Source organism: Gadus morhua, chromosome 2 (assembly GCF_902167405.1).
Source record: "Gadus morhua chromosome 2, gadMor3.0, whole genome shotgun sequence".
Lineage (NCBI taxonomy): Eukaryota > Metazoa > Chordata > Actinopteri > Gadiformes > Gadidae > Gadus > Gadus morhua.
Genome location: NC_044049.1, coordinates 16864554 through 16885235, shown reverse-complemented (window position 1 = coordinate 16885235; position 20682 = coordinate 16864554). Strand labels below are relative to the sequence as shown.

Here is a 20682-nt window from a genome sequence, read left to right as displayed (position 1 = left end):
TGCGCAGTTCGAGTACCTATACCAACAAGGTCACATGTGACCCTCGAGACACCGGATTGGCTATATAGCCCGGTGTCGACAGAGGATCTGTTCCCAGAATCTTCTCGCGAACCACGAGACTTCTGAGTGACCTGTAACTCTGGCGGTCATCCAGGATTCATAGAACCGGAGTTACATACGTAACTCTGCGTTCTATTTCATCCTTACTGACCGGTGCATTAAGCACTGGATGGCCAATACCAACAACGTCACGAAGAATCAAGGTGCTCACCTACTGACCAGAGGCAGCAGAGCTTGGTATCAGGGCCACGCCCATTGGATGGGGAGTGGCAACGTTGACCCGGTAGAACCTGGAGAATGTGCTAGGCGACGCCCATGACACCGCGGCACAGATGGTCCCCAGGGGCACCCCTCTCAGGGCAGCCCATGATGTGGAGACGCTCCTGGTTGAGTGACACCTCACCCTGGATGGCGGGGGGCGGCCACTGGCCCCGTAGGCGTGCGTTATGGTCTCCACAATCCAGTGGGACAGCCTCTGCTTTGTTAAAGCACGACCCCTGTTAGGGCCACCATGGCGAACAAAAAGCTGCTCCGACTGGCGAATACCGGCGGTAGCAGAAATATAAGCCCTAAGGGCACGCACCGGGCACAGCAGCTCAGACCCACCCTCCCCAGAAGGGGGGTCAAAGCGTGCTAACTGGATGGGCTGGTTAAGGTGATTGCATGGCAGGATCTTTGGCAGGAACGCAACATTCGGCCATAGAGTGACACCCGAGCCATCAGAGTTCCACCTCAGGCATGTATCACTCACTGATAGGGCATGCAACTCCCCGACCCGCTTGGCAGATGTTATGGCGAGTAAAAAGGCAGCCTTCATGGACAGCCACTTCAACCCCCCTTGACCCAAAGGCTCGAAGGGAGGAGATGACAAGGCTTCCAGCACCAGCGGCAGGTCCCATGCTGGAGACCGCATGGCTGTAGGGGGACGCAGCCTCAAAGCCCCTCTTAGAAAGAGGGACACTAATCTGTGGCACCCTACTGTGGCGCCGTCAACCCTATCATGTAGGGAGGAGATGGCAGCGACAAAGACCCTCAGGGTGGAGTGCGACCGGCCACTATCCAGGAGGGACTGCAGAAATTCCAGCACCGTGGTCACAGCGCAGTGCACTGGATCCACGGCCCTAGCCGCACACCAGTTGGAGAACAGCTTCCACCTGTTTCCGTACTGCAACCTGGTCGATGGTGCCCTGGCACTCATGACCGTACCCCTGACAGCCGCAGTGCACTCCCTCAGCAGTGGGTCAGGCCCTTCAGTGGCCAAGCCCAGAGCTGTAGGCGAGAGGGGTCGGGATGCCAGATCTGACCCCCCAGCTGGGACAGGAGATCCCTCCTGTCGGGGAGGCGCCATGGCGAGCTGCAGCAGAGCCTGAGCAGCAGTGGATACCAGAGCCTCCCCGGCCAAAAGGGGGCCACCAGAAGGAGCCGGTGGCCCTGCAAAAGGACCCTCTGGAGTGTCGGCAGAACCAGAGGCAATGGTGGGTAGGCATAAAGAGGCCTGTCCGGCCAATCGTGCGCCAGCGCGTCCTGCCCTAAAGGGCTGGACGCTTCTGCCCAGGAGAACCAGAGGGGGCAATGCGCCGACTCCTCCGAGGCAAAGAGGTCCACCTCTGCCCTGCCGAAGAGGCCCCACATTGACTCCACCACCTCGGGGTGAAGCCGCCATTCCCCCGGTGGAGGCTTCCGTCGGGAGAGGAAGTCTGCCGCCCGATTCTGGGCCCCCGGCAAATAGACTGCCCGTAGGCTGGCCAGACGGGGAGAGGCCCAAGTCCACAGGCTCTGGGATACCCGGAGAAGCCGTGCTGACCTGGTGCCCCCCTGGTGGTTCACCTGCGAAACCGTGGCCATGTTGTCCGACCGGACCAGGACATGCCGGCCTGTCAAATGGGGCAGAAAGCTGGCTAGTGCCAGCTGCACAGCCCGGAGTTCCAGCACATTGATGTGTTGTGCCACGTCCCGGCCAGACCACCGTCCCTGCGCAGTCCTGCCCTGCCACACTGCGCCCCATCCCGAGAGGCAGGCGTCGGTTGTCACCAACTCCCGGCGCGCCGGGATTGCGCCCATGGGCACGCCTGCCTCCAGATACACTCTCTTTCTCCATGGAGCCAGAGAGACAAGACACTGCAGGGTCACCTTGACCCTCCTCTGCCTGTGCCACTTGGCATCTAGGTGCAGGCTGTTCAGCCACATTTGGAGTGGGCGCAGGGACAGTAAGCCCAGAGGCACCACAGCTGAAGCAGCTGCCAGCTTGCCCAGAAGCTGAAGACAATGAATAAAAAGCAGCCTCCTGCCGGCTCTGAAGAGGGGAAGGAGGCGGAGGATGTCGTTCACCCGTCGAGGTGAAAGGTAGGCCTTCATGGCGACCGAGTCCAGGACCAACCCCAGATAGGTAACCCGTTGGGAAGGGTCCATGCAACTCTTTGATAGGTTCACCGTCAAGCCCAGCCGGGCGACGTGCGACAGCAGGCGGGCCGTGTCCTGGGCCACCTGGGACCTGGAGGGCGCACGGACCAGCCAGTCGTCCAGATACGGCAGGACCTTCATGCCCTGCGTCTGCAGGGGTGCGAGGGCTGCCGCCACAACCCTGGTGAAAACCCTCGGGGAGAAGGAAAGCCCGAAGGGAAGTACCCTGAATTGGTAATGCCTGCCCCGATAGGCAAACCTCAGGAACCGCCTGTGGTGTGCCGCAACCGGCACATGAAAATAGGCGTCCTTTAGGTCTATGGTCGTGAACCACTCCCCCCTGGCAACTACCCTCAGGGTGTCCGCCTAGGTGAGCATGTGAAATGGTAAAATTTTTAAAAACGTGTTCAGGCCCCTTAGGTCTAGAATGGGCCTGAATCCGCCGTCTTTCTTGGTTACCAGAAAGTACGCCGAGTAGAACCCCCCGGGTTGTAACTGAGGGTCCACTGGCTCGATCGCACCCTTGGCCAGGAGGGCGGATAGCTCCTGGGCCAGAGCTGCGGCCTTCGTCGGGTCGCGGACGACTGTCATCCTGACCCGGCCGAAGGCCTGGGGCCGGCGTCGGAACTGTAATTCGTACCCCCGGGTTAAGGTGGAAACCACCCAGGGGTCTATAGTACAGGCAGCCCAGTAGCTGATCTGCTGCTGGGAAAAACAGCCGACGACCGGCCCCGTGGTCTTAGCGCCTGGCCCCCCAGCCTCTGTCGGCTCTGGAGGGGTACCGGTGAGGCTCCGCGGCCCGAGGCTGCCCGGGCGATGGGCGGGCGGGGGCGCGAAAGCTATCAGCGGGCTGCTGGGCGGGCCGCCGAGACCTGCGTAGGCCCTCATCTCTCGCTGGGTAAGAGCGTGGTGGCTGGTAGCGGCCCCGGGGGCAGCCGGGGGGGCTCTAGGCCTGCCAGGAGCGGACACACTCCTGTGAAGACCCGACAACTGCAGGTTGGTTTGCCTAGCTTGGGCAGCTCGCTCCAGCGTCTCCAGGGCAGCTGACCCAAACAGCTCCCCCGGTACCACTGGCACGGCTCTAAGGGCCGTCCTGCACGCCTCTGTCAGGGGCGACTGAGCCAACCAAACCTGGCGGCGAGTCTGGACCAGGGTGGACATAACACGTCCCAATTCCCTGGACATGAGGGCAAAGGCCTGTAGGGACGCGTCGCTCAGGTCCTGCGTAGACGGCTCAACTGCAGCTTGTTGCAGTGAGGTCGAGAGCGCCAGCATTAGGTGGGAGAGGGAGTTGCCAATCCGCCCCATACGTGCTGCTGCGTCATAGGCCTTCGAAAGCAGGTCGTCTGTGACCCTGCACTGGGGCCGAGGACACCTGGCATCCGGCCGCAAGGCCTGATCGGGGGTTAAAATGAGGGAGGCAATGGCGGGCTCAACGGGTGGCATGCGACCCAAACCATACTGCGCTGGATCCCGCATGGCAGCCAAGGCCCGAGCACTGGAAGAAGGACGGGGGAGAGCCTTGGCATCCTTCCAGCAGAGGTGTAGCTCCTTTAAATACTCCTCCGAAGGAGGGACAGAGAAAGGGGCTGTGGCAGGGCTGCGCCTGAAAAAGGCGCTAGGCTGAGCCAAGTCTGCCTGAGGAGCATCGAGCCCCAGGCGAGCCAGGGCCGTACGGATGACTGCCCCGATGGGGTTACCCTCTGTGCTGTGCCCAGAGCTCTGAGCAGAGGAGCGGGAGGCCTCCCCAAAAGCGTTTGAGGCTTCCTCCCCCGCAGTGGCGATTTTGGTTTGGAAACTCTGGTGGGGCCCATGCAGGAAAATATTATAACGCAATCCAGAAATACCACAAATTACTACCATCACAACAAAAACAGTAGCAAGTGAAAGAGGGGACCAAAATTGCAGCTGAATAATGCCATCACTCAAACGCGAATCTGACGACATATATTAGGCTATTATAGCAATAGCACCACCAAATGGCAGCGTTCAAGATCTCACAATATCAAAACTCAAGAAAACAACAACGTGGCAACAACACAACGGCGCACACCCTTTACACAGCAATCAATATACAAAGCCACCACTCACAATATACCAAAAAAAGAAGAAGTATGGTTTAAGTTGTATTAAGTTTGCAGGCCACCATACTGTACAATTAACAAAGAATCTAGCCTGATAGAGTGGTTGCCTATTCAGACCTGGATAATCCTGGGTGAAAATTTAAGTAAGTTTGGGCTAAGATGATAATTACCTGTGCTTTAAGGACAGTGCTGTCTGGTCTCCTTTGTGTGGCTGAGGTGAAACACAAGCATTTTTTTCCGCTTGAACCACTCCTGGTTGAACGATCTATTCTTGTCCTTTCCCTCTTGAATAATGATTAAATCCGTCGGGCGATGTGGTCCCAAACGTTTTATCTCCAACTTCTGTTCAAGTGCTGAATCTCACATGAGACAGATACTCAACACGATTCATCATTTAATGAATGAAACGTCCATTTGTTGTTATTTACTGTAACTGTTACAGTAACTACGTTAGCTAGCGAGCAAGATCTGATCGGCTCCCGCCGTAAACCCCGCCCTTTCTACAAATCAGCCAATGAGAAGAGCTTTGGGGCACTAAACTTCTGGCCCCACCGCCGAAACAGAAGCGGGCGCTGCGCACGCGCTTGCTCGCGCAACAGCACCAGTTTTCTACACTGCAGCAGACAGGGCCATCTCGGCTGGGCCCCACCGAGCGGAACAGACGAGACGGAGCAACGAACTATTTCACACACAACTACTACACTACAACAATTGCGTTCATCAAATTAAAACTGCGGACAGGTAATTAATTATTAACAATTAATGTATTATTAACTTATGCTCAATGACATTTTTGAAAAAAAAAAGAAAAGTATAAGCGTGCCCTGCACGGCAGCATTCTCTGGTGGGGCCGTGCCCCACTGGCCCCTAATGCAAAGACGCCACTGCTCCCCCGTGACACCCTCACTGAAGAGGTTGGCTGATGCAGCCAGCGACAGGACATCGTCCGTCCCCGGCACATCCCCCAAGGAAGGGTCAGGCCGGGTGTCAGCCACCGCGCCACCTGCCCCAGGTTGCAGGGTCAGGAGGAGTTCCTGTATCCTCTCCATGTCGGACGACAAGCGATCCACCTTGGATGCTAGCTCGTCCCTAGCCCTTTTCCTGGGGGGGGGGGGCCTGCTCTACCCCGACGCCAAGAACGGACGGGCTGAGCCGGAGGAAGTGGCGCCATTGATGGATGGTCGAAAGCTGTTGGTTGTTCCACCGCTGCGAGCCTAGCCAGCCTGAGTGCCAAGGGCATGGAGCCGCAGTTCAAACAGGCCCTCTCTGTAAGGCCCTCCCTCAAATGCTCGAAGCCGAGGCAAGAGGGGCAGCGATCATGGCCATCGTCAGGCTCAAGGAGGACCACACAGGCGCCACACACATGAGCCATCAGCAAAACACTGGGAGAGGGAGCACTGCCTTCACCAGTAAACTACTAATTCAAGAAAAACCAAAAAAACTATTACCGGGAGAGGACGCGAGAGCGCGGTCTTCACCAGCAAGTGACTGAAAATAATTACGCACTCAAATATACAGCAGTGTTCCCGGGAGAGGACGCGAGAGCGCTGCCTTCACCGGTAAGTGACTGAAAAGAAACACACAAGTGTTACAGGGAGAGGGCGCGAGAGCGCTGCCTTCACCGGTAAGTGACTGAAAAGAAAACCCCAACAGTGTTACAGGGAGAGGGCGCGAGAGCGCTGCCTTCACCGGTAAGTGACTGACTGGAAAAACTTTTACCAAATAAATTTGGTAACCCAGAACACAGCCGAGCTTTTTCTATAAGGGAGCTATCAGTAGTGAAATTAATCCCAGTAGTGAAAATAATCCCAGCAGTGTTGCCGGGAGAGGACGCGAGAGCGCTGCCGTCACTGGTAAGTGACTGAACGATTATATATATATATATATTCTTCTAACAGAAGTGTTACTAAACAAAAACTTGGAAGCTTCTGCTCAAGGGAAGCCTTTCAGCGCTGTACAGACAAACAGCCCCTGGAGGACGAGTTCACCCTTTGCTCCGACCCTTGGTCGCGAGGCTGCACACAGTCTGGAGCGCGATCCTTTTCAAAAAGCGAATACGCTATCCGCAAGCGGTACAACTACATGCGTCTTTGCGAGAAGATGAAAGGAACAGATCCTCTGTCGACACCAGGCTATATAGCCAATCCGGTGTCTCGAGGGTCACATGTGACCTTGTTGGTATAGGTACTCGAACTGCGCATGCGCGAGACGGATAAATCCAGTGCTTAATGCACCGCCTCTGGCGGTCAGTAAGGATGAAATAGAACCCTATGTCTCCGGAGAGACGCCTGTACGAGAAGTGCGCCGAGGTCCACGGGAACATCCACAAATGGTGACGCCATTGTCAGAGGTGGGGCTAGGAAGCTGCGCACGCCGATTTAAGTAGCCGATCTCCGGCTAGACTAAGCCGAAAAACTGCTCCCGACCAGGTTTGGTTGCGAGCATAAGGCCCCGTTCACACGAAGCCGAAACGGGCGAAACCGTTACGGTTTCGATCTATCCGGTTTGGAATTATCTCCGTAAAGACGAAGCCAAGCGAAACCGGGTAGATCTGTAGAAACGCTGTAGTACACATTCCAGGCCCATAAGGGGCGCTGCTTCTGGTACAGAAATCCAGAAGAAATTAAATAAGAAGAAGAGGCGAGCATGCGCATAAAGGCTGCCCTTATGCGCATGCTCGCATGTGATTTCTGAGACTCCGCGGGCCTAAGGCCCCGTTCACACGAAGCCGATTTCATGGCGAAACCGCAAAGGTCTTGTACGCTTCCGTACACACGAAGCCGGCGAATCTGCTGACCGAAACCGCAAACTTCTGAAACCGCCCTCGGAGGTGGTTTCAAATCTACCCGGTTTCGTTTTGGATTCGTGTGTACGCCTGAAACCGACTGAAACCGCAAACCATGACGTCATCGCCCCACCCCTCGACCTCCTAGCCAATGGCTCTTAAGCCCGCGGAGTCTCAGAAATCACATGCGAGCATGCGCATAAGGGCAGCCTTTATGCGCATGCTCGCCTCTTCTTCTTATTTAATTTCTTCTGGATTTCTGTACCAAAAGCAGCGCCCCTTATGGGCCTGGAATGTGTACTACAGCGTTTCTACAGATCTACCCGGTTTCGCTTGGCTTCGTCTTTACGGAGATACTTCCAAACCGGATAGATCGAAACCGTAACGGTTTCGCCCGTTTCGGCTTCGTGTGAACGGGGCCTCAGTCACCATGGTGATACAGCGACGCTAAAAGAGATCGACTTTTGTGGTACAACTAACCCAGGCTTTGAGCTTAACCTACCTCGCTAACCCTCTAAGCGAGCTTCGTGGTACAGGCCCCTGGTTGACAGACATTAAACTAATTGGAAAACAAACACACTGGCTGCAGCCATGGAAACAAGCCAACAAATTGGATAAATTGAGATTGTGCTACATTCTTCTACCCGACCTAAAAAACCTCTACCTCTTTCGAAAAAGCTTCTAAATCATTCTGACAACCAGCGTGAGCTTCGAGTCTGGGGAGAAAGGGGCAGGTGGAGAGAACTCTCCAATATGGTGATGAGTAGAGCAGTACCCATTTTGAACTCTCAGTGTCATGTTACACAATCGAACAATATCATTAAATATTTTTCACTAGTACAATAGGTGTGTATAATTATCCGCACAGGCCAACAGCTTAACAGCCTGGAAGGCTGGATATGTTTCTTCTCACTCTGTGTAAAAATGGCTCCATGGCAAGTAGGTGTAGCACACTGGAGTCACAGAAACCCTGCCTTAATCCCCTCCTGATCGTAGTAGTAGCACTCAGACCGCCATCTATCCTGAGTGTTCTCTCTCTCTCTCAGTCTCTCTCTCTGTCGCTCTCTCTCTCTGTCTCTCTCTCTGTCTCTCTCTCTGTTGCTCTCTCTGTCGCTCTCTCTCTCTCTCTCTCTCTCTCTCTCTCTCTCTCTCTCTCTCTCTCTCTCTCTCTCTCTCTCTCTCTCTCTCTCTCTCTCATTCTCTCTCTCTCTCTCTCTCTCTCTCTCTCTCTCTCTCTCTCTCTCTCTCTCTCTCTCTCTCTCTCTCTCTCTCTCTCTCTCTCTCTCTCTTTCACACACAGACACACAGACATACAGACGCACAGACTGACGCCAGTACAGCATCTATTCTACCTGTCAAGATGCAGGCTTGGTGGAGACAGAAGCATATTAATAAGTATCTCGTCCCTGCAAGTCATCTAAAATCTCCTCAAATTCAGGCTGGCACAGATTGTACGCTTCAAGGGCCACATTTTCTGAACAGGATAGGCATCAGTCTTGCCTAAACCTGCTGCAAATACCACCACTTAAAGGTTACGACAGGGAAATAGTATGTTGAGGCTGTACACATCACAAAGGTAACGCCCTTAAGTTCAACTCAATGACTGTACTGTATAACCAACCCAATCCAGATCCCTGCTTTGCCGTGGGGTTTGACAGACCGTCTTGAATGATGTGATGATGATGATAAGCTCTGTGATCTACCAGGCACAAAAGGTATAGACGCTGTACAACAGCTCAGCTCCAACAACAGCTCAGCTCCAACAACAGCTCAGCTTCAACAACATCCTAAATAACGTCGTAGAAAGCGGTGTGACAACAAGACAATGTGATAATTGAAAACACTTTCAGCAAGAGACAGAGAGAGAAGAATGGTCCTCTGGCAGCTGTTGCGGGCAAGGGGGGCATTGCAGACCACGCGGGACCGGAATCTCGGCCATGGCAGGGTGGGGGGCCAGGCCGTGCCGGGTAGCTATAACGGGTCCCTGGGAGCATACGCGCCCGTGCACTATGCTGGGGACGCTGCACATGGCTCCGTGAAGTCTTTCTCCATGGGGGCCATCAACAAGATGACCATGCAGGACCTCAACTGGAGATTGGCTTCCTACATGGACGAGGTAGACACCGACTCTGCTTTAAATGTGCTGTAAACAAAGAGTTCTAGATGGTCAAGAAGAATTCTCTCTCTCTCTCCCTCTCTTTCTTTCTCTCTCTCTCTACATCAATATTTCAAACGTTTGAGTTTTTTGCATGCAGTTATTAATTTCTTTTAAATCTGTTCAAATTCATGTCTAATGAGTAGTACATGCAGTTATGCTTGAAATTCCAGGGATTAAAATGTATACATATTTGATTCTTTAATTATACCCGAAAAAACATTGATTTTGAAACATTGATCTGACAATCTTTATTCAGCAACGATCATTTGTTTAAACTGGAGCATTTTAGAAAATTGTAAATTGAAAAGATATCTTGAGAAATTGCTATTTGACAAAGATCCCAAATGGTCATTGGAATCTCGATAAAAGCGTTCATATAGTTATTTGTATCATGGTCCAGGGCTCCATTTTCTTGTTTAGTTATCATGAGTAAAGCTTACCTTGAATTTATTTTAAAGATAAACAAATTGTTGGATCCTTTAATGAATTGATTATTCTAACCAAATCAAATAACATATTGATGCTGTATGTTTGGAATAATGAATTTAATTATTATAGACACACCAAAACATTATTATTTGATTAATATTAGAGAAAAACAGACACTATTTTAGAGTTGGGTTACTATTATTAAAATAATGCTGCACAGGACCCAGAGGAAACATACTATATAATAGACATACTATATATATAAAATCGTATAATAGATTAATAGACATTGGAATGCTGTTTGCTGATTTTCTGTGTACACTGAATGGCGGTTCAAGGTCCAGGCTTTGGAGGCGGCCAATGAGACACTGGAGATGCAGATCAATGAGCTGTTGGACAGGAAGAGCCCAAGTGATCTCATCAACCTCGACCGATACCTTGAAACTGTCAACTTGCTCCACTCCCAGGTAAGCGCTGCAAAGATAATTACTGTGCCCTTTAAAACTTAATGGGTTCATCCTCAGTAATATCCGTTAGCCGCACCCACATAAACACTGCAAGTCATACATTCAAAGAACACACAGTGACATTTAAAAACAATGGACAGAGTAGACAACATAAAGGTGAGCGAGACTGGTTCTGACTAGCTGGGAAGATTAGTGCTTACTTCGGTTTAATAGGTCATACAGGCACTGACAAGTCGATCTGAAAGGTTCTTACCGTGCCCAGATGAAAATGACATTTGATTTGAGATCATCTAATCTGTCACCATAATGATGACTTGAAATTAATGAACACATAAAACACAATGATCGTAACTCTTCAAAAAAAAAAATCTTTCTTTCATACGCTCTTTCTCTCTGTGCCTCTACCTCTCTCTCCTCAGATCACAGAGGCTCAGACCGCCGAAGCACAGACCAAGCTACAGTTGGTCAGCCTAGTGCTGGTAGCCAGTGACCTAAGTGCCAGGTTAACACGCACACGCACACACATACACACACACACACTGGCGCGCATACACACAAACACACACAAGAATACCCTATCCAGCATTCATCCACGCGCACATCTAAATGTTTTACTGTGCGTGCTGTGTTGTGCAGGTTGGATGCGGAGCAGGGCATGTGTGCGCATCTGCAGGCTAACCTGAGAGATCTGAGGATGACAGGGGAGCAAATGTGGGCCAACACGCTGCCTTGCCTGTCCTGTCACGCCAGCTCGCTCACACAGGAACTCACCGAGCTGCAGGCCCAACACCCCCAGGTCTGTGATCCTTTCCAAAATGCACCATCTCCTAGATAATATTTTGTATTGGACCACACTTAGTTGGCTGAATGTTTTACCTTGAATGTATTTAAAAATCAAATGAGTCAACAAGAACAAACCCCCTTGAGTCAGTAAAATATTTCAGTAAGTCATTATCTATCTATCTATCTATCTATCTATCTATCTATCTATCTATCTATCTATCTATCTATCTATCTATCTATCTATCTATCTATCTATCTATCTATCTATCTATCTATCTATATATATAGATATTCTTGTCTATATACCTATATCTATAACTATATCTATAACTATATATATATATATATATATATATATATAAATATAGTATATATATATGCTAAATAAAACGGTGTGAGGTGATTTCATAAACCTTTAACTTTCTCTCTGACTGTTGATCCATTCTTTCGCCTGCCAATCACTTGGCCCTCCAGGATGTACAAGATCTCCGTGCCAAGGCGTCAGGGGAAATTTCAATACAGCTATCGTGTGCTGAATCAACCAAACTCAGCGAACAGCTGGAGATGTTCAGGGATGAGTCCCTGAATACGATGATCGACAAGAACCAGACACAAAACAATTACTGGTTCAACGCTCAAGTTAGTACAATTACAACTTTGTGTCAACTTTTCCACCTATCCTATACTAACGTACTATGTAATCTGTTGAGTTAGCTTAATGCACGTAAGTACAATTGATCACGATTATGTCCTCTACAATACGATACAAACCACACAATTATAAACTTCTTGGGATAGGCCACACACATTCACATGACATACACATAAAGCATGACAGATGGATGACAAACTGACACACAGTGGAGGAGCATGCGCAGTCATGAAAACTATAGATAAATAATGCTTCCTTGTTTGTGTGGTTCTATACAGGCCTCCATGCTGACTCGTAACAAAGAAGAGGCTCCTTCTACATCCAGTTCAGAGTTCTCCCAGACAGAAATGAACAATCTGAAGATGAACAAGCTCATGTTAGAGGAAGAGCTGACCAAACTACAGACACAAGTAATATAGAACATTAATTTGAAACAAAAACTACAAATACATTGAATGTGCTTATATTTGTCATATATGGTTATTATCAGTGACCCAAAGATTTACAATTCCAGCAAATGCATATTCGTCTGTCTGTATAGAAAATATTGTTGGAAGGGAGTGACCTAAGCATAACGGATGGCTACAGTATGCAGCTTGCCCAACTACAGCAGAGGGCAGACGGTCTAGCGCTGCAGCTCAGCTCCGTTCGACAGGCGACAAGTGAACAGGCTGAGGAGTACCAGGCTCTGCTCCACATAAAGAGCGGCCTGGAGAGAGAGATAAAAGACTACACAGCGCTGCTCAGCGATGACAGGTATCGTGTTTCAATAGGCCAGAACCACAGGGCCACTTACCCTGTTAAAGTTGTATGTTGATTTATTGAGACAAGTTTTGCTGAAAGACTTTTTGGCAATCGTTTATATAACTAATTGCACATAGCTGAATAAGATAATGTGATGCTTAAAGTGACCCTTGAATACGTCAACCCACTTTAGCTCTAAGCAGACCTTCTCAACAAGGTATTAGCTTAACTTAAGTTTATGATTATGATCTCACGGTAGCTTTATTTTCCTCAACAGGACTCTGAGTTCAAGCTTTCAGACTATGACTAGTGCCGTTCCCCTTAACGTACAAACTAGTGGCACAGCCTTCCAAAGTACAGCCATAGTGGAGCACGATAGAAGAATTGGAGCTCAGACCAGGACACTCTGGAATGGGTCAGAGTTAAAAGCCCAAGAGTCACGTGTTCACATGCCAACAGCAATCCACCTAGGCCCCGTGGACCCAACATCAGATCTTCAGATCTCAGTAAGCCCTACTACACAAACGTCTATCCGACCAAACCAGGTGAGGTCAGCCGAAGATGCCCCAAGAAAATATTCCACATCTGTGACATCCATCGGTACCAGTGGTTTGCTTGACCGGTCATTGACATCTTCTGAAAACAAAATCCAGAGCATCACCAAAGAAATCCTAGGCACTTGCACTGGGAGCCAAGAAGGTGAATCCAAGATAGCAAGTTTAGAGGTGAAAGAACAGAGCATATTATTGGAAAGTCAAGTCCCAAGTCTACAAACTCCTACTGAAAACACTGTCATCGTTGAACCAAGAGGGGTCCAGGAATTCACTGGGACTACTCTTGACCGACAAATGACCAAACAAGTGACCAATACCGTAACAGAGATTGTCATCAAAAACAAGAATATACAGCACACCATTACTAAGGTGCCAAAACCAGAATCACATATCAACTCAGATTGCCTCACCCCAACAATCCCAGTCATAGAGAGACTACTAGAGAAAGAACATGACATTTCACCCGATCTAAGCATTACCAGTTGTGACATGCAGATAAGTGAAAGAAGCAGCAGCCAGTCCAATGTTTGCCAGATTGATTCCGTAGTGCTCCAGGCTGTAATTACAACAGGGACAGCAAATACAGATATTGTAGGGGAGCCAACAGTGGTGGATATAAACATATCTGAAGCTAAGAGAGTTACATCAATAGAGAGACCCACTGAAGAAGAGATCCATGTTGGCACCGTACAGGGGAACACACTAGATATCAGTCAGAAAAGTAAATCTGTGGAAATCACGGCAGTTGGCAATCATTTAGAGAAGACTATCCAAGAGAACACAGATGGTGATGCATTGGGAAAAGCACAAGCTAGTTTGGATGAAGCTCTTGTTAGCAAAGAAGTGGATGTCATGGTTCGGCTGGAGAGTAAAACATATTCCACTGAGGATACATCAGATCAGATCCCAGGTACTGTTGTTAAACTCCAGGCTTCAACAGTTACCAAAGTAGAGGATGATAGGTCTCATGTCGGAGGCAATGCAGAAGGCGTACATCTGCACAGCAGTGTAGAAAGTAAGGCTGATGACAGTTTTGCGCCCTTGTTAGCCAGTGCTGTGAGGATCAAGGAGGAGGCTGAGGATGTTGAACAGAGTGCAATAACAAGCCATGGTTCCTCTGATGATATTGCTTCCATCAATCACACGCCTTTATCTGAGAACAACGCAATACCAGCAGTCATTGATGAAGGCCCCATAATTGAGAACAGAGAGGGAGCTGTCGAGTTGGACAATGAAGTGCCCCAGGTCCAGATCATTGAATTTGTTGAAAAAACTCATCATGTCAAAGAGATTGAAAAGGGTCTTTCTACACACTGTGCTCTCGTGGAGTTGAAAATGGATGAACCAGAACAGGAAGAGGGGAAGGAGATAGAGAAAGTGGACACGACGCTGCATGCAATAGACAATAGCCTTCGTTCAGACCTTCCAAAAACTATACAACAAGGCGATCAGGTTCATACAATTGTCAATGTGGTTTGTCCTAACTTATACAGTGAGACTGCTGTGGTTGTAGAAGTCAACCCAACACACCAAAAAACGGTAGCGCTTCTAATAGAAACAGACACTGGCATGTCTTCAGTGGTTAGCTGTGAAGAGGGGACCAAAGTTAATTTGAGCCAAACACACCCAGACCTAAGCTTGAGTCCTGAAGATACAGAGTTGTGTTTGAGTCTAAACAAAACCGTAGTGTGTTCTAGCACAACAACCCCAGGGGTATCTGAAGGGAAATTCGTGACTGCAAGGGATTCTGATTCCCTTTTGAGTCGGATTGATCCACACACTACTTTAAGCCAGAAGGAATCAGGCCCTGTCGAAACTAATGATGCTGAGATCATTGACCAAAATGAATTGGACACTTGTTTCAGTCTGGTTGATTGTGACGTCATGACTCAAAATGAGTTTGAGATTTGTTTCAGTCCTATTGATACTGGCGACATGACTCAAAATGAATTGGAAATGTGCCTCAGTCCCGTTAATCAAGATAATCTCAATGAAAATGAACTAGAAGCTTGCATGAGTCCTGTTGATAATAGTGACATTATGAGCCCAAATCAATATGAAACTTGTTTCAGCCCTGTTGATAATAACGACATTCTGAGCCAAAATGAGTTGGAAGGTTGTTTCAGCCCCGATGATAATGACATCCTGAGCCCAAATGAATCCGAAACTTGTTTCAGCCCAGTTGATAATGACATTCTGAGCCCTAATAGGTCGGAAGCTTGTTTGAGCCCTGATGCCAACGAGACTGGTTACATTAATCGTGAAGAATGCTTCAGTCCATCAGATGATGTGTGCATGAGTCCAACAGAGGAAAGAATTTCCAATCCGGTTAAGAGATATTTGCTAACCACAAAAGAAGATAATCAATCTTTGCCATTTTCTGGAAAGCTGAGATTGAAGGAAAAGGACAAGGCCTCCACTGCTAGTGAGCCCCCGAAAAAAGGGAACAGTTTTAGAAAAGTGCTAAGCTCTGGATTTAAGTTTCTTTCTAAAATGGATGCAGGAAGCAGGGAAGAGGCAAATAATCGTGAAAGAAGTTACAGAAATAGAAGCATCGGAGGGATTGGAAAAGATGCTTTAAGTCCAGTAGGTAGTCCACCAGATAATAGGTCCAGGAAACTCAGCCTTGGAGACAGAGAAGACACCAGATTTCACAGTATCACTCGTAGCTCATGGAGCTCCAGTTCAAATAAGAGTTTGGATGGGCAGAACGATTCAACCAGAATGGCCTCTGGTAGCAGTTTAACAAACGAAAGATCTCATTGCTTCAGGAGCGTCCCCACCAGAGGAGCTAGCTTTAGTTCTTCGAGTAGCAATACAGAGGCTGCTGTCAAAAACAACAGGGCGACCAGTCCTGGAGGACGAATCTTTAGCGGGGGAAGCGGTGAGTGGAAGCTGTATGGTGGAAGCGTGGGCCGCACGAGCAATGCCGGCAGCGCATCCGGCAGCAGCGTAGGTAGCGGCGGGAGACTAGCTAGGTCAGGGAGCGGGGACAGAATTAGCAACGCGACAAGTAGCAAAGTCATTAGTAGTTCAAGGAGATATGGCAGCGTGGGCAGCAGTGAGTCGAAGCCTGTGTACAGCAGCGCTAGCGGGCGCATCAGCGGCGTGGTGTGGCAGAGCGGTGTACCCGGGGGCACCAGGGCTCCAAGCCCCGGTGCCGCGCGGAAGCTGGGCTCCTCGACCGGAGGCAGCGGAGGGAGACTCAGCTCAGCGTTTGGCGGGAGCAGGATGAGCAGCGGTAGCGCGGGGAAGCACAGTCAATCGGGCAGCAACGATAGGCTCAGCGGTGGGCAGGTCCTGAGAGTCAGCAGCACGGCGGGCCAGGTGAGGACCAATAGCACGGGAGGAAGGGTGATCAGCAGCAGCGACCGGCCAGGCTCCAGCGTGGGTAGCGGTATTGGCGCCAACAAGGAGCGCATCAGCGTGTGCAAGAGGGCCGCACTGTCCATCTCAGCGGCCGGGAGGGAGAGGAGCCAAGAGAAACACAGGTCCACCCAGCGAATGGCTTCAGGTAAGGGTTGCACCACATGGAAATGCATATTATTCACCCCCACCCCAAGTCAACGATTATCTGAAAACCATGCACCTATGTGCACGCATAGATATAGATGCATTTAAGACACCCTCACAAAATGATTGTTTAACTAAATTCTTTCTTCTTTTTCATGCTTTTTTGTTGCGCAGCCAAGAGTATTCAGCATTGGGTCACGACGGGGGTCGGGGGAACAGAGGGTATGGACGACCAGGACGACATCCTTAACCTCTGATTGGGAACAAGTGGGACAAACTGGGTACAATGATTTTTGCTCATTGACATTGAGTCAAAAAAGATTAGCATTGGCTTTGATGACCATACTTCCATAATCTTCTTTTGCCAAATAATGAGGATAATTGCAATCCAAATGGGGAAAAAAAGGAAACCAATCCATGAGTGTTGCATGGACAGCTTTATATTTTATCACAGTTTTATTGGTAATGCGTTACGATAAGAGTTCATTAATTAACCATTAATAAACATCAGTTAATGCAGTAATAAACATTATTTTGAAGTTTTAGCATAAGGGTTAGGTTTAGGGTAAGGAAAAGGGTTAGGGTAAGTGGGTATTGGTTAACCCTAACGTATAAAAAATGTAATGCACGTACCCAAGCTAATATGAACACCATTAATAAACTTGAACACCATTTGTAAAGGATACATAGACATGTTGATTTCCTGTTGGTTAATGATTATTACTGCATTAACCAATGTTAATTCATGTACCTTCATTGCAAAGTGTTACTGTTTTATTGAGGTGTTGTAAATGTTGGCTAATATTTAACAAATTCATTTCACTAAATGATTGTTTATGTTTCATGATTATCAATATTTTGTGTTTTGATATATTTAAATTATATCACAGCTACCAACAAAGTAAAATTGATTATCAAAATATAGTCATACATTTTGTTTGCTTCTAACACCACAAATTTCACATGCATTTACAAAAAAAAGTAAATACTTTATCGTGTTCATTCATTCAATTTTCCGTAACTTATGACGGCAAATACTTTTGCAATCTCTCGGAAAGGTATGAACCCTTTGGTTTAGGAGGTTGCCGTCGTCAGCAAATTAAATTTAACTTGGGGACAAAAAGCAACACCATGACTGCCTGTTTGTACAGCCAATGCATAAGCCTCATAGTAGTTTAAGTTGTAAAGTTCTACTGCCTATACATTTCTCGCAATGTCATAATTTTAAGTTAGAATCTCAGTGTCTAGCTCACATATGTATTATAAGTCTTTTCCTCAGTCCTTATAAATACTCCTTCACATTTTTCCTTGACCAAATTAAGTTTTCCATCGAGGTCAAGGAAAAGTGGTTTACTGGTCTACTAAAACTCATAAAAAGCAAAAGTTTGTAAGAAACCAAACCGTTTGTAAATCCGTCAAGATTTCAGCGAGACAAGAGTATTAGCGTTTTTTAGGCTTCCCAAGGTCACCATGGAGCCTTTATTTCTATGGGTTTACATTTCGTTCTGTGTAGCATTGAAAAATCGGAGAAACACTCCCATTCAGAATGCATTGGTTTCGTTGTTTGGAGCACCGTTTTTTTTATTTTTTTATTTTCAGTTTTTGAGGAGGTGCTTAAAAAATGCAATCCAAAATCCAATGGAAAAACCTGTGGCCAACATACGTCATCCCTCCACCACTCATACTGTAAAAACACATGTTCAAGTTGAATGATAATGCATGAATTTATTCTTTATTATGCCATAGTAACACGGTAAATAAATGGCAAAAAATAGGCTGAGAACGAATTTGTATGTGCGATATGTTCAATAAAACGTTATCACAGACAAAATACGTTTTTCAGACAAACGTAATTGAGAATGCCGAATAGTTCTCTGGGAACGTAATTTTGATGAGAAAGGGTTGCTCTGTCAGTTGTCAAAAAAAGCGGACGGACGTGGTCTCTATAGCAACGACCTCAGCTACCCAACACTGATCAAAACAATTATTGTTTCTCTCAATCAAAGCACAAAACAGGACAACTGATGTCCCCATGCGTCGAAAAAAGAAGCACAAGGTCCTCCGTTATCCAATGGAATGAATGCTCATAGCTTCATATATTGCCGTGGAGGGATTAGGCCTACATTGTAACGAGTTGAAAACCCAGTGCGTCGAAAAAATAAGCACAAGGGTACCCTTTTGCGGCAGAGGCACCGTCAGTCAACGGACGTGGGAAGGCGTGGCTGACGGATGGGGGTGTAGTCTTTGCAGAGGCATCCGTCAGCCAATCAAATCGCTTCGCCGGGTTCTTCCCGCTTCTTCCTGCTTGTTGCGATGCAAGATGACCCGAATCATTTGCATACGCGATCTGATTGGATGATGGATCCGTCGCTGCCGAAAAAGTTGAAAATTGTTCAACTTTTTGACGGAGCCGAAGGCTCCAACGGAACGGACGGATCCACAATGCATTGCGCGTCCGTCCCCATTCAAAGTCAATGGGGATCAGTCAACGGACGGAGGTAGTGGGCACGAGGCGATGTGTTGCAACGATATGACTATACTAACTGTTGTTGTCCCGACTGCTTACGGAACCATGTGATTTTACTGTACAGATTTTGAGAACATATCCTTTGAGAACCTCACGTGAAAGCTTGGTCCATTGAAAACCCTTGTTTGATGTGGACGTTTTCACGCCGATCTGGTAGCGTTCGCAGCGATCCACACAAACACACAACCGTAGGTGAAGGCATTTATTTTGAAAGCGTTTCGAGATACCACACAAAGGCTGTTTAGAGTAGAGGCGCATGAAGATTTTGTGTGATGGCTGGCTTAACCGCGGATGGATGAATGACGGCTCACTTGGCCGCAGTCTTTGAAAACCTAAAATGACTTACAGACTTATTGCAGTTCGCAATACTTCTGGCGATGCCACGCTAGTATAACACACATTTATTATTGCAATGCTGAAACTGATAAAAAAAAACTGATAAAAACTGAAAAAAATAATCTAAATTTCAAAGGTTTGACACGGCCGACTCATTTACATGTAGCCTATATATAACTAGAAGGAAAATATTCTGTGAAAAGATGTCTGCCCATTACTACTAGTCAGCCATCATTTGCAAGCAAAGTGTAGTTAAACAGTACTTGAGCAAAATAAAATATGCAAACAATAAATACATTGCAAACTCGAGCATAAGTTGATCAACTTATGGACTTGTTATTGCTTGTAATTGGTGAGATATCTCTCTTCAACATTGTGAATTTGGACTGCAGTTCCCAAATTAAACGCATGATGTCATTGTTTCATCTTGTATCAATAACTACAATTCCAAAGAGCATGCAAAGAGACATCATGCATATGAATGAACCCATTTACACAAAGATCACACTGGTAAATGTAATACCACCTCAATGTGATCACGCTTTTGAAAGTATCGTGTGCAAGTGCATCTTGTCTAACCTGCTCTCAAAAAGGGATTGTTCACATTCTCGGTGTGCGACACATAGGCTACTTCATATATTCACAATACCTTATGAAATGTAGGTCTGTATTTTAGGAAAATAATCACATAGAAGTTGGAAACTGAAGCTCGGAGAGTGGGAGTTTGTGCTGAGGGCAATAACCGAGTGTTTTTGTTGGTGTTATGCTATGACATGAGCTAACCACTGGATGGCAATATATTCAATTTATATATATTCAATATTCAATAAAAAAAAAAATGCAATGCAGTAATGCATTGCATTGACTCCCTACAAAAAACTTTATTTCCTTACTCCGCGAATGTATTTGGTTCTGTCTTTGTAAGTGGCAAAAAACTTAGTTACAATATGTTTACTTTATTTACGTTTATTTTAGTTGAGCATCTTATTTCAGTTTTATCTTAATTTTTGGCTAAATATCGTAGACGCTATGTCTAAATGAAAATACCTTTCAAAGGCAATAGCACATAGAAGGTTAAACAGGGTGTTGGCTACATCACATGCGATAAGCGATATATTTGTTACAAATACAAATTCAAAGTTTGCTAACTCATAGCAATGTCTAGGTCCACATGAAGAGGCTGTGCGGGA

The 20682-nt window shown here is 47.5% G+C and overlaps 1 protein-coding gene across 1 annotated transcript; it reads left to right on the top strand.

Moving 5' to 3' along the window:
• The first annotated feature begins 8756 nt into the window (after positions 1–8756).
• LOC115534710 (uncharacterized) lies at positions 8757–17758 on the top strand. The gene is made up of 9 exons (XM_030345877.1): positions 8757–9445; positions 10255–10383; positions 10803–10885; positions 11020–11179; positions 11641–11805; positions 12097–12228; positions 12360–12574; positions 12840–16630; positions 16804–17758. Exons 1-9 carry the CDS (start codon positions 9200–9202, stop codon positions 16884–16886), a joined length of 5004 nt encoding a protein of 1667 aa, XP_030201737.1. The 5' UTR covers positions 8757–9199; the 3' UTR covers positions 16887–17758.
• Positions 17759–20682: the final 2924 nt, after the last annotated feature.

Coding starts and splice junctions, on each gene's coding strand:
- LOC115534710 (XM_030345877.1), top strand. CDS start 9,200: ATGGTCCTCTGGCAGCTGTTGCGGGCAAGGGGGGCATTGCAGACCACG. Junction 10,886..11,019: donor GCCAGTGACCTAAGTGCCAG/GTTAACACGCAC, acceptor TGTGTTGTGCAG/GTTGGATGCGGAGCAGGGCA. Junction 11,180..11,640: donor TGCAGGCCCAACACCCCCAG/GTCTGTGATCCT, acceptor TTGGCCCTCCAG/GATGTACAAGATCTCCGTGC.